At 37.1% G+C, this 13,072-nt stretch overlaps 1 protein-coding gene across 1 annotated transcript in view; it reads left to right on the top strand.

The window, feature by feature from the left end:
• Positions 1-218: 218 nt before the first annotated feature.
• Positions 219-13,072, top strand: part of LOC131692931 (putative mediator of RNA polymerase II transcription subunit 12) — a 200,566-nt gene continuing 187,712 nt past the window's right edge. Inside the window, exon 1 of the mRNA XM_058980347.1 lies at positions 219-682. Coding sequence (XP_058836330.1) covers positions 665-682 — 18 coding nt within the window. The 5' untranslated portion in view covers positions 219-664. The remainder of the gene's footprint in view (positions 683-13,072) is intronic.

The raw sequence follows: 13,072 nt of genomic DNA on the forward strand, positions 1-13,072 counted from the left end.
CACCGGTGGTGGTTCATTTCTCTCGCATCGGATTCACCTGCAACACATTTGTAGCATGGCCCCATCGCGTTGAACCCCCAGAGCAAAACAACGGCAGGCCGTTCATCCTGGCCATGAAACAAACTCGCTGACTGACTGACTGACTGGCGCATCGTATCGGAGCGGATGTTAAAACCAGATTGCTGGCCCACTCGAACGCACAGTCCGATTTGAGCAGTTGTCAGGGAACGACGAACCTCCGCTATTTTTGGCTGGCCAGCGCAACTCTGCGCATTCGTTTCGATTGGTAGCTTTGGAGCCTTCGCCTTCAGCGCACGCAGTATAGTGACTCGCGGAGAAAGAGGAAGATCCAGTTTGCCGAAGAACAAGTCCAGAACCAGGGCAGAGATTCAGTGCTTGATGGTGTGAACTTTAAGCGAAGCGATTTTGCTTTTATTTTGTTTTCGGGCCGAAAAAAATTTGGGGCAGCGGAAGTTTGCCGCTTTGCGAGAAGTGTTCTAGCCAGAGAAGAAATCGTTCGACGTGTTAAGAAAACTTTTGCTGAAATTATCGGTTGTGAAATTGATACTTTGGCCGAACGTGTTATTAGTTGAGAGCGAATGCTGACCTACTGCTGCTAGGCACGAGAAGCTCAAGTTTAAAGTGATAACCGCACAACGTGAAAATGAAGTTATTTTTAGTGGTAAGTGTTCGACCCTGTAGCGAAATAAGAACGCTGGAAGTGACGAGTGGTCGGGTGTCCATAACTCAATTTAAATTCCGCACTCAAAGCGTGTAACACATTCCCGTACATAGTGCGGCCTCTAACTAGGTGGGAAAGGTTTCTCGCCGTTGCGCCCATTAAAGTCTCCTCCTTGATTTCAAGTTGAAGAGTGGTTCGGGGGTTCATAAGTGATCATGTTGCATTCATCAAATCGCGCCATCAAGCATATAGACATCAATGCTGATTATTATTGGCACATGCGGTTGGCCGTTGGTGCTTTAGCCGGAAAGGGGACCTCGACGGGGGAGGGGACCTCAGCTGTTTACAGTTATGCTTCTCGATGTATATGCTAAAATGTAATTATTACTCCATCCGTTCAGTCAGTCACGTATGAATCCACGTCAAAACCATGCCGTCCGAATCGGGTCTGGAAAATAGAATGGAAAACATCCACCAAAGTGGTAATGTGCATGCATCACCAGCGTCTCGCCGCTCCACCCCCTCGCCGGTGTATGTTTGTGTATGTTTTTTTTTATTGTCGATGACGGGCCACCGCGCACCTCCTGTCGAGATCTTGAACTTGATCGTGTGGATTGGAGTGCTTTCTTTTCTCCGGCAGCGCCGTTGATGAAGATTACTTACGACCTGCGAGAGCACTGTGAGAACCGGAGGCTTGTTTGCCGGGTGGAGTGTTGCTAAAGTTTGAAGCAAAAACGCGGACAGAGTACTTTGCTGTAGAAAGTATTGCGATTGAATTGTCATTTGTATGGGGAATCGAATATTTTTGCCGAAAAGGGGGTTGAATGGTTTGGATTACCATTGTGCGTTCCTCGGTGATGAGATGGGGTACGCTTTGGGCATATGTGTTCGTACACTTTCACGAATGGTATGGTTGGTTGATAGCTTGGTAACAAAGGTTATAGCTCAGATTAACCTTATTCCGAGTTATGATAAGATTATTTTTAGAAGGAATGTGATTTACATTTTCGAGAGCAAAATTAATCAGGAGTCAGATTCAACCGAACCAAAATCACTTTGTTATACAGAATTGGGTTGTATGTTTTTTTATCTGTTGATTATAGAATTTTTCTAATTTTGATAATAATTTCGGTTCAATAAATTTGGTGAGCCACAATGGGTGACATTTCATTCTTATTGTTTACATCATCTGATTATTTATTAAACATGGTAAAATTTGCTTTTGCAGTTGAGTGATTGTTGCTGTAGGAATTTGTTTTTAAATTATCAATCAAGTTGAGTAATATGCAAAACGGATCTTTAAAATAACCTTGATCTAGATATATATCTAATAGTTGATTGCATCGATTTTGGTCGGGTAATCTTTACGAGTATGTGCCATTCATTTATCTCATTTAGTTTAAAAATCATTTTTAGAATTTTGATCTGAATCCTTTGAAGTCTTCTCTTGTATTGGTCAGTAGATTAGTAGTTTTGTTTGTTTGCAGATCTTAGAATTCTTACATTTTGCTTGACTTTCTTCACTGTGATCTTTAAAAGTAAAAATTTTATGTAAACCAGACCCAAGTATGCAACATGATTCGATCAAGTTTGACCATATTAAATTTGATAATATGATTGTTGTTTGATTGAGAAAATAAACTTTTGATTAATGCAGAAAAATTATGATTCGTGTTTTTGCCGCATTCGTAGAAATTTTCTATTGTTCGGGTAATTATTGCAAATATTCAAGCTATGTTGCAGTCGACTGTAAACGACGCGAAGATTTCTATCCACAACAGAGATGTTAGTATGCTCACAGAAAATTAGCTTATTTTTCAGATCGCGGAAAGATTATAACTAAAATATTTGAGCTACACTTGTGTCTTGTGGGATTGCTGATCTATAATGACTAGTATATCAGATTTAGAATCCTGGTAACTTACGTGAGTTGATCCACATATTTTGAGAATGGGTACACACAGAGCCGTAGCGTGATCTTCTGGCGTCCTTGGCGGAGGCTCAGTTTTGCGCCCCATGCGTCATTTGTCTATGTTAGCAGCATTGTTAGTGAATATGCCGTAGTGAATATGAAGTTAATCATCTGTAAGACAATCTAACCGAAAAGTAATCAATATTTCAATGTACCTGAAAGACATCAGGTTTCAAGAATTTTTTTTAGTTTATTTCGGGCAAAGCCATCAGTATGGAACACCAACAGTTTTGTGAAATTTGAAATATCAGTTGACTACAGTTTTGTCTCTAATATCATCCGAAGTTAGGTGCTTGAAGGCGACGGACGGAGTATTTTTTCGGGAGACTTTGAGAAATGAGTACCCCTAGGTATTTAAAGGCGACGTACGGAGGATCATTCCGGAAGACTGTATGTTAGGGTGTCCCAAAATGACATCTTGTTAAAGAAGTCATCGGGCTCACTTCTTAAACGAAAGGTTAGGGTACCAGGACCACTTTCTTCTTCGGGGTGAATTTTCTAAAACGTTCCCTACTGGTGGCGAATTTTGATTTTTTGAAAAATGGGCTGATTTTGGGTAAAATTTCAAATTCATGCCTGTTGAAGTGCTCTTGAAATGTCTTAGATTTTCTCGGTATTTTTTTTATTTTTCTTGAGATCCAAATAGAGAAGTTTGGTGAATTAATTTGGACAAATTTTGGATTATAAGAGCGGAAGAGCCATTAAAACTTAGTAAAAAGTGTATTTTTTGGTGTTTTTCATTAATTCTTCTTCAATACTGGGTATCTACAAAATTTTAAAAGTATAGGAAATGCTCCAAATAGTTGAGCCGAATATAGGGGCGTAATTTTACTGAAGAAAGTGTATAGCTACGGCTATTGGGATATGAGTTATTGAGGTTCTTGTTAGATAACCCTTTGACATTTTTTGCTATTCATCAAAAATAACACTGTTCTATAAAATGAAACCATTTCAGTGTAATTAGTCCGCATTTTATTTTTTTGAAAAATAGAAGAAAAATGATTAAAAATGGCATTTTTCGTTTGTACTAGAGGTACATCAGAATCGGTTTTTATGGGCATTTGACGAATTTTTTTTTGAATTATTTAGTATATTAATAACTACCTAGCGGTTGAAAATCACGAAAATTTAACAAATATGTCGAATTAGTGGCAAGTATATGGCGTATATTTGAGTGCTGAATTGATAGGCGTATTCGGATTTTGTATACAAAGTCTCATTTCCATGTTAGGTACATTAGAGTGAAGAGAAATGCAGAAGAGTGAGGTGAATGTTGAAAAACTGATGTTTACGGTTTAGATCACATAATTCTGAAATAGTCAATTTTTAGGGCTACGTATTTTCGAAAAAGTTTGAAAACAGAATACAGCGCATTTTCTAATTTAATAATTTTGGTGAATAAGCCTCCTAGAAGTAATTATGGGGAATTAGTCATAAAATAATTAGAGATTTGGCGTCATTAGCAAAGTTATCATTATTTTTATAATTGATGGTACAAAAAATCATCAAATGCTTATTCAACCCAATCTTGACGTACTGAAGACAAACGGGAAATGCAATTTTTCATCAATTTTCTTATATTTTCCGTAAAACAATATGTGGTCTAAGCAAATTTGAATTGTTTAATTTTTTGGATCATCATTATTTTTGATGAAATGCTAAAAATGTTAAAGCTTATGTAACAAAAACTTAAATAACTCATACCCCTTTCGCCGTAGCTATACACTTTCTTCAACAAAATTACGCTACTATATTCAACTCAACTATTTGAAGTGCTTTCTACAGTTCTAAAATTTTGTAGATACCCAGTTTTGAAGAAAGACTAATGAAAAACGTCAAAAATTACTCTTTTTACTAAGTTTTAATGGCCTTAGTCGCTCTTATAATACCAAATTTGTACAAACTAACTCACCAAACTTCTCTTCTTGGCTTTCAAGAAAAATAAAAAAATACTGAAAATAATCTAAAACACTTCAGGAGCACTTCAACAGGGTTGAATTTGAAATTTTACCCAAAATCGGCTCATATTTCAAAAAATCAAAATTCGCCACTAGTAGGGAGCGTTTTAGCAAATTCACTCCGAAGAAGAAAGTGGTCCTAATACCCTAACCTTTCATTTAAAAAGTGAGCGCGATGATTTTTTTAACATGATTCCATTTTGGGACACCCTACTGTATGTGTATATCTGTTTACTGAGCTGATTTGTACGTGTTTGACTGCTACGTATTTTATGTGAGCAGCTGTTCAGGAGACTGTATATTAGGGCACCAATTGCACGTATGGGAACAAAGTAACCATCGATTTTTTTAACCAGATATCTCTAAAAAAAGCTTCATGCTAAACTTTAGTTAAATCGACATGATAAAAGATTCGGGCTTCACCCGGGATAAATCACCAAGAACTCTTTGAATTTTCAAAAAAAAATCGCAGTTTTGATGAAAAACTTTGATGGTCAAAAAACGTCAATATTTAGTATCATCTCAAAAAAATTTTTGTGGATAGCCTTTACGTTACTTGAAAAATATTGGAGTTTGGAGAGGTAGCGTTTAATTTCTTTTTTATGCAAAAACCATTAGAAATGTATGAACCGTCGGAGTTTATATCATCTCATGATTTTTGTAACGGTCTTCTTCTCTGAAACTTTTGGATTTTCGAATAAAATATCAAAAAAATTTTATCGAATTGTCACCAGATTTCGACGTTTCATGCATATCTAAGACGTACACAAAATTAAAAACTGCATTTCCGAACTCAGGTCGTGTCTCAATTAAAAACATTTAATGTCGCATTAAGGCATTTTTTCGAGATTACTCATTTATTAATTTATTCCGAGTGATAGGGACTTTTTTCGATGTGCTATATCTGTATATCAACACCAATCACGAAATTCCGGTTAGGTCCCAGAAATTTTCCAATCATCTTTCTGCACATGCAAGCAAAACAAAGCTACGACTTATTCAGCGGTAACAGATATTTTGCCCAGATAAGCTCAGAATTGTGATATTCTGTCTTTTATGAAGGACTAGAACGTCTACATGCCCGCTCACAAAGTTGAAATCGACTGTGTAGTCACTGATTTGAGTTTGTCATAGTACGTGGTTGTTTCAAACACCTCTTACTCCGATGAGCAAAGATTTGGAATGGCAATTGCACTGGACGGGACAACATGGTGTGTACTCTCAACATTCGTGTCAGGTAACCTTTGGCAGGAGAGTCCATATAACCATCTCCGCGTACAAAAAGCGTCTGACTAATGTGAAGCATTCCCTTCAAAAAATGTCTTGGTATTCTTTTACAGAAATACTAAAAGAAGCTACGCCACTCACGACCACAAATCATTATGCTCACTTGACTCAGCCCAAGTAACAATTGTGGTTTTAAGCATGCTATTAGACTTTTAATGCTACTTGAGAGGAGCGTGACTCTGATTATCTCCACGTGTGGGCATCTTTTACTGCTCCGAAAACTATGAGCAGGTGAGATTACTGATAGAGGTTTTAAATTTTTCTTCTTGAGAGGCCTTCAAATATACCAGCTCACGGAAGCTCTGACACAAAGTCTTGGAGATAAAACAAGAAATATGCAACGCTTCTACGAACTCCAAAAGTTTCGTCTCGTTGATCACTAGCATCTTTGCGATATTGCGGAACTCTTCCTGGAATCGGGAAGACTTTAGCGTAATCTTTTAGCGCCTTTGGTGGGGTCTCAGTTGTGCAATACATTGGCGTTTACCATTGGCTTTTTTTTCAGTTCGATTTTCGAGCAATAAGTTAGTATGTGCCTGGAAATGGCACTCCTCTCATGACTTAGTTTATAATTTATCCTCATTGATTTTATAAAATATTTGAAAATGAATGATAAATATGAAATGCTTGGATCCATAATTCGTCAGCTGTATAGATGTTGTATACCAACTTTGAAGCACCATGATTGCCTTTCTTGAACTTTTCCTTACCCAAACCGACACGAGCCATCTTTGAGCGATCGTTAAATCGTTTCCACATCTAAGTTCTAAGTTCTTGTAAAATCTTATTGCTGCTTTTCACAGTAATGCCTAAGAGCTCCCTTAACTCACGGTATGCCGTATGTCTATTAGAGTGGGACACGGTTGTATGAAATAAATAAAATTTTGCTCCGAGTGACTTTTTGGGTCTCATTCAGCTCCCAGAACAACTCTGCAAATTTTAAGCTGAATCGGTGAAACTATATTTTTGCGCCCACGGTTTATGCTAAAAGGTACATGGGTTTTTATATAGGGAAATCGCATTTTGCAAAATAATTCGTCCAAGCGTCGCCCGTTACCTCCTAAAAATAAATAGATGTCTGATTTTTATAGAAAATTAAAAGAGGGAAACAAAGTCTAGAAGACCGCAAAACGATCTGATGCTTGTGGAAAAAGTTATTAAGCAAAACCGTTTGATGCCCTGCTGATTGATGAAAATTTCACTTTTCATAGCATCACTGCTGCTGACGGTCGAACTATATAAATTTTTTTTTAACTTTCTCTAATTATGTACAAAAGAAGCCTCAATTTATCCCTTAAAACTATTGCGAAGTGGCCAAACAGTATAAATAATTGATTTAGACACATTAAGAGAAGATGAAAACAAAATTTCAAATAATTGGACAACCAACAGCAGTGGTGATAGAAAAATTAATATTTTATCAATCGTCAGAGCATCCATCGGATTCAGCTTAATAACTTTTTTTCTCAAGAATCAAGCAAGACTTTGCTTCTTTGTTAAATTTCCTATAAAAGCCACATAGCGAATTATTTTTACGAAGCAATGGGCGACTCCTGGAGGAATTATGTTGTAAAAGTTAATTTTCCCATATAAAATCCCACGTAAACTTTAAACAGTAGGCGCAAAAAATAGTTTCAGGGATCGAGCTAAGAATTTGCACAGTTGTTCTAGGACCCAAATGGTACTTAAAAAGTTGCTCGGAGCTGGAATGTTATTATTGTCCCACCCTAATGACTATCTTTCATTGTCAGATTACGTATTGTTGTCTGGAATAATAACCAATTGTGGATGATCATCACAAAACTCAAAAATACATTAGGAGTTCAGACACAAGTTATGACATTTCATCCCTACACACCTAGAAAAAGTCGAAAAGTCTTAAAAGTAGGAATACGGAATACAAATTTGATTTTTTATCGGAGACTTATGCTTGGTCATTTCCAAAATCGGTGTAGAAGTAGTTGTATCAAGGACAGGGGAGAGAAGGCGTAGATAATGACCGGGAGAGAAGAGCAAAACTTGCAACTTTCGGGCAAACGGGAGATCAGAGAAACAAATTAGCGCCTCATTCTAGTAGGTCGGATTGACGGATGGTATTCTTCGGACCCGCGGGGAATCCTTCAAAAGTCATCGGACCTCGAGTCGCTCTCGCTTCAGTTTCCTTCTATGCAGGCGTAGTGGTAAGGCCGACGGCGGTTACATAGTGGCACTCTGGAGCTGATCGGATCCACAAGGCAGGAGGAAACTTCTAAAAACGAGAAATAAAAGAGAGGGGCTAAATTGGGATATTTATCGTTTTTATGAAAGTATAAATAAGGGCCATATAGGGGAAATCACGATTTGCAAGCATATCTCGGCCTGTGATATTGGGTGGTCTACCTCGGGCCCGAAGGGAATCCTTTAACTGAGACCTGGCGTCCAAATACCCGGCGTATAGCCAGACAACGTGCTCGATGTCGTGACAGCCTTCGTCACAAGCGCACAGACTACTTTCCGCAAGCCCAATACGCCGCAAATGCGCATCCATGGTGTAGTGATTGGACATAAGTCGGGACATTACACGAATAAAATCCCGACCCACATCCATCCCCCTGAACCAAGGCTTCGTTGATACCTTTGGGATAATCGAATGTAGCCATCGTCCAAGTTCCCCATTGCTCCACTAGGTTTGCCAACTGTTGAGTGTCCTCTGACGACAAATACTAAAAAATTCGTTGAAGCAGATTGGTCTTTCGTATATGTCACCATTTAATGCGCCCACCTTTGCTAATGAGCCCGGCATAGAGCGATGAGAGGGGACCCAAACGTCATATCAGGAATTGCGATGTGTTCAATTGTGTAATGTTTAGTTAGTTTTAAGATAACTGTAAAATATTTCGTAAAAAACTATTACTCTCCCTCTTGTATATCAAACTGAATCCCTTGTTTTAACAAATTTTCATAAAAAAATCTTTTGACCCTCTCTTGTATATGGAATCTTATTTCTAGTCTCAAGATAGCTGTTAATTTTTTGTCTTTTATAAAAAAAAATTCAACATTGTAACCTCCTAGTTTTAAAATATCCAAAATGTAAAAACAAAAGAATTTAGCACCGCCAAGCTAACGCATTTGTGCCTATCAAATAGACGAAATGAATAAAAAAATTTTGTCATGTTTGAAATCACGTCAATGATATAATTCATATTTTGTGGTCTTCTGGCGCCCTTGGCGGAGCCTCAGTTTTGCGCTTCTTTGGTATTTACTTTGGCTTTCATTTTCAGTTCGACCTTCAAACAATAATTTGTGTACATGTTACTGGCATGTCCACCCCCTACTTCATTCGTGTTTGACTGCCATTCATTTCATGTAAATACCAGTCACAAATCTTTTACTGTATATTCATGAAATCAGTTGACGCTAAGTGCTTGAAAGTGACAAAAGACTTATATTAGGGTGCCACTGGCATGTATGAAAAACATGTGGACATCGAATGTAATAACCGGGCGCACCTCAACATCATTAGCACCTCGAAAAAAGTCGATTTACAAAATTTTAGCTCTATGCCAAATGTCTTAGAAATGCATGAAACTACGGATCTTGTATCTTCTCGCAGAAATATTGTTTTGACAAAAAATGCCTCTCTGGTATTGTTAATTTTTAAACTAAGATTTTCAAATTAAAATCAGGAAAAAAAATTTTGAAATGATTTTGACATTTCATGGATTTCCAAAACATTTGGCCTACAATAAAATAAAAACTCAAGCCCCATATCAATTTAAAAAATTTCCTTGTATTTTAAAGATATATTTTTCAACATTACACCAGATCTCTACGTATGACTTCATGACATTGTTTTTCGATTTTGCATAAGGAATTTTTTTTTTTCAAGCAAGGTGAAGTGTCCGGTTTGATAATTCAGGATGACCATAAATATGCACTCTACCGTATATCAAATATACTGAGGCAATTTTAGGAACTTAGGAACTGGTTGGTGGATTGTTGATCAGGGTGCATACCATTAGATTCGAATTACCAGACCAAGGACCGTCACGGCATTCCGATTGTATTCCAGACAGCATCCCATCTTTTTGCACAAGCAAGTGAACCAAAGATACTTTTATGATCTATTGTTGATCGTTGCAGTTCTAAGAAAATAAGTTTCAACCAGTCATATATCGCGTGAAGAGACCATTTTATTCCTTTATTCAGACAGATTTTTCAAATTATTTTATCCCCATGATTTCTGTCTATTTCTTCATATTCTACAGTTTTTACTTTGCATATGACTCTAGGCCCGTGCTTAAATAGACTCTCCTGAAATGACCCAAATGATCCTAAAATGTCGTTAAAGGCTCCGAGTTTTCATTTAAAATAAAGCACATTGAACTAGTTTCGACAGTAGTCAATCTTGTTTCGGATCAAAGATAGTCTGCTAAGTATTCTAATATTCTGCAAGTGGCAGAAATTTTCACCTGTGTGAGATATCTCGAAAGTTCGTTTAGACAAGCTCAGATTTGTAGTATTATGTATTAAGCAAACCAATGACGTTTCGGGCGACAAGACTTTTATGAAGAACTAACGCGTTAACATACCCGCTCATACAGTTGAGATCGATGGTGTAGTTATCGATTCGAACTTCGCCTGTGTGGAACTACTAAAGGACGCGATTGGCTGTTTCAAAGACCTCTTGCTCCAGTGAGCGAAGATCAATCGATGATAATTAATCTAGCTCACTCTATGATCTTTGTTATAGGTTTAACAAGGTAGCTTGCTTTACTGCCCATGAGCACATTTCCGTTCCCCTTGTTTCTTTGAAACTGAGAAAACGGGCGGAAAAAGTTTGCAATAATTATCGCTAATTTTGAAGAAAATTGAAATCTTTACCTGGTTCGTTGTTTATTCTGGACTTCTGGCGTTTTTGGTAGAGTCTCAGTTATGCGCCTTTTTACCGGCTACAAAAAGCTTCGTCACCTAGTCGTTTTTCGATATTTTTTCATAGAAAAATTACAGCATGTTATTGAAATGCTATACTATAATTTACAAAAGTCAATTCGCTTCACGCAAAGTTCTAAAAAATCGAAAAAAAGAGTTTTTTTTCACGCTGAAACCCTTACCCCCCTTAAGGCACATAACGAGAGACAGCGTAATATGTGATAGAAATGGAGAAAAAGGATTTCGCCAACTTACCCCAACCGTCAATTAGCCCCGGTATCCCTACTGATAGCAAATGTTGTAACGTAGATGAAAAGGAGGAAAAGAGTTTTTCCTGGAAATCGCATTTTTTAAGCGTAAAACTTTAAGCTTAAAACTTCAAGCTAGCTCTTAGTCTTTCGGTGTAAAAATCACTTAAAAATCCATCTAAAAAAATAGGCGAAGGTGATTTATGTGTGTAAAAACCGGGAAAAAATCGCTGGAGGCACTTTTTAATCGACTCAATACTGTAGTAAGGGATAGCATGGTCAAAGGTAGCTAAGACACCCCCAGTCAAAACGTGTTTGCCTCAATTATAGAATTTGAACATTTCGAATATGCATGTAAAGAAGTCGAACTACGAACAAGTGTTCAATATTACTGTGTTGAATTTTTAGTATCATTACAACTCATTTTACAAATTACAATCACTTACCAACTACGTCGTTTGCAGAGGTTAATATGTTTATGTACCCAATTTACGTATTTAGCCATTAGTATTCATAAAAAAATATAGGGACATTATTTTTCACGTGTAGTATTTCCCCTGAATGTATTTAAATTAACCCATTAAAAAGACATTCGTCCTGTAGAACAGATAACCTGGATCGGTTAACATCAATTCGCGGATAACCTCCAGGCAGTCGACGACGCTGGTGCCCCACGTTCATTGTTCGACCAGTAGTGGCTATTAGGGCAGGGTGCTATTAACGCGATTTCCGGAACGATAAAGTGTGTCGCTCATGAAAATTGGTCCATTTTTAATGTCATCGTTGTTGTATCCTGCACGCTACCCTTCATTTGGTTTTAATGCCGAACAGTCGTTGGAAATTTATTGTTTTTCAAGTATATTGGATAATGAAAAAGATTGCCTTGTTTTATTAGCTGACATTATAGCAATTTACTTGTTAGCGGTGACCTGTTATGCGGCACCATTTTTTTCGAAGTTTGAGGCACAATAATAAAAATATTTATTATGCATTTAGCCATAAATTCGAACAATAATAGCCATGGTATTTCAGTAATTCTCCTACATTTTACTCTATATGTCTATAATTTGACTTTTTTTTTATTTCGATTATAGAGGTTTTAACCTTAAGGTCATTCGCCTCTTCGGGTTAGAAAAATCTCTTATGAAAATTTTCTAACCCTATGTGCGGGGTCGGGACTCGAATCCAGGTGCGCTGCGTACAAGGCAATCGATTTACCAACTACGCTACGCCCACCCCATTATATTGACATTCAATAATCGCTGTGAATAATGTAATTGTATGTCGCACAACTGTATTCAATTCACTAAGTATCTGTTTTTAAAATATTGGAAAGACAACAATTAAACAAAAATTACACGTCCCAAGGAACAATTGAAGTTTATGAGTGACTATAAAACTATCATAAAACCACAATTGTTACTAGGGGTTGCTACAGTGATTTTGTACTCTTTTCAAGTGATCTAGTGTAGCTTGTAGATCTCACCAAATGCAACACAAAACACTATTTGAAAAGTGGTAAACACTTTCAAAATCTTGATTCGCAGCAAAAACAAATCTTTGAGATCATCAGCACTAACAAATTAGTAACGCTGTCATTTTCCAACCGATTTTCGATTTTTCAATGATTCTGACAAGAAGAAGAATAGATCTTTCCAATGGTATGCTATGTTACATATTTTTGTGATTTTTTCATGAACAATATGAAACTTGCTTAAAACTTTTTGTGTTGGAGCGACTTTGTTTCAATAAAAAATTAGGAAGGATATTTAATTTCGCATCTAACGACCAGTTAATCATTAAAATCGGCTAAAGAATTACGCAGTTTAAGTAAACACAAATCGCGACAGTGAAGTTGTTATTTGTCTCAGATCTACAATCCACACTAGATACTCAGAAGTTATTGTAGACTGGGCACTCAGAAGAGACATGCAGTTTGTATGAGCTATATTGTGATGTGACACAAGCGCAAAATTGAAAGAATAACGAACTCACCTACGGCGAAAGTAATGCT

Source organism: Topomyia yanbarensis, chromosome 3 (genome assembly GCF_030247195.1).
Source record: "Topomyia yanbarensis strain Yona2022 chromosome 3, ASM3024719v1, whole genome shotgun sequence".
NCBI classification, from domain to species: domain Eukaryota; kingdom Metazoa; phylum Arthropoda; class Insecta; order Diptera; family Culicidae; genus Topomyia; species Topomyia yanbarensis.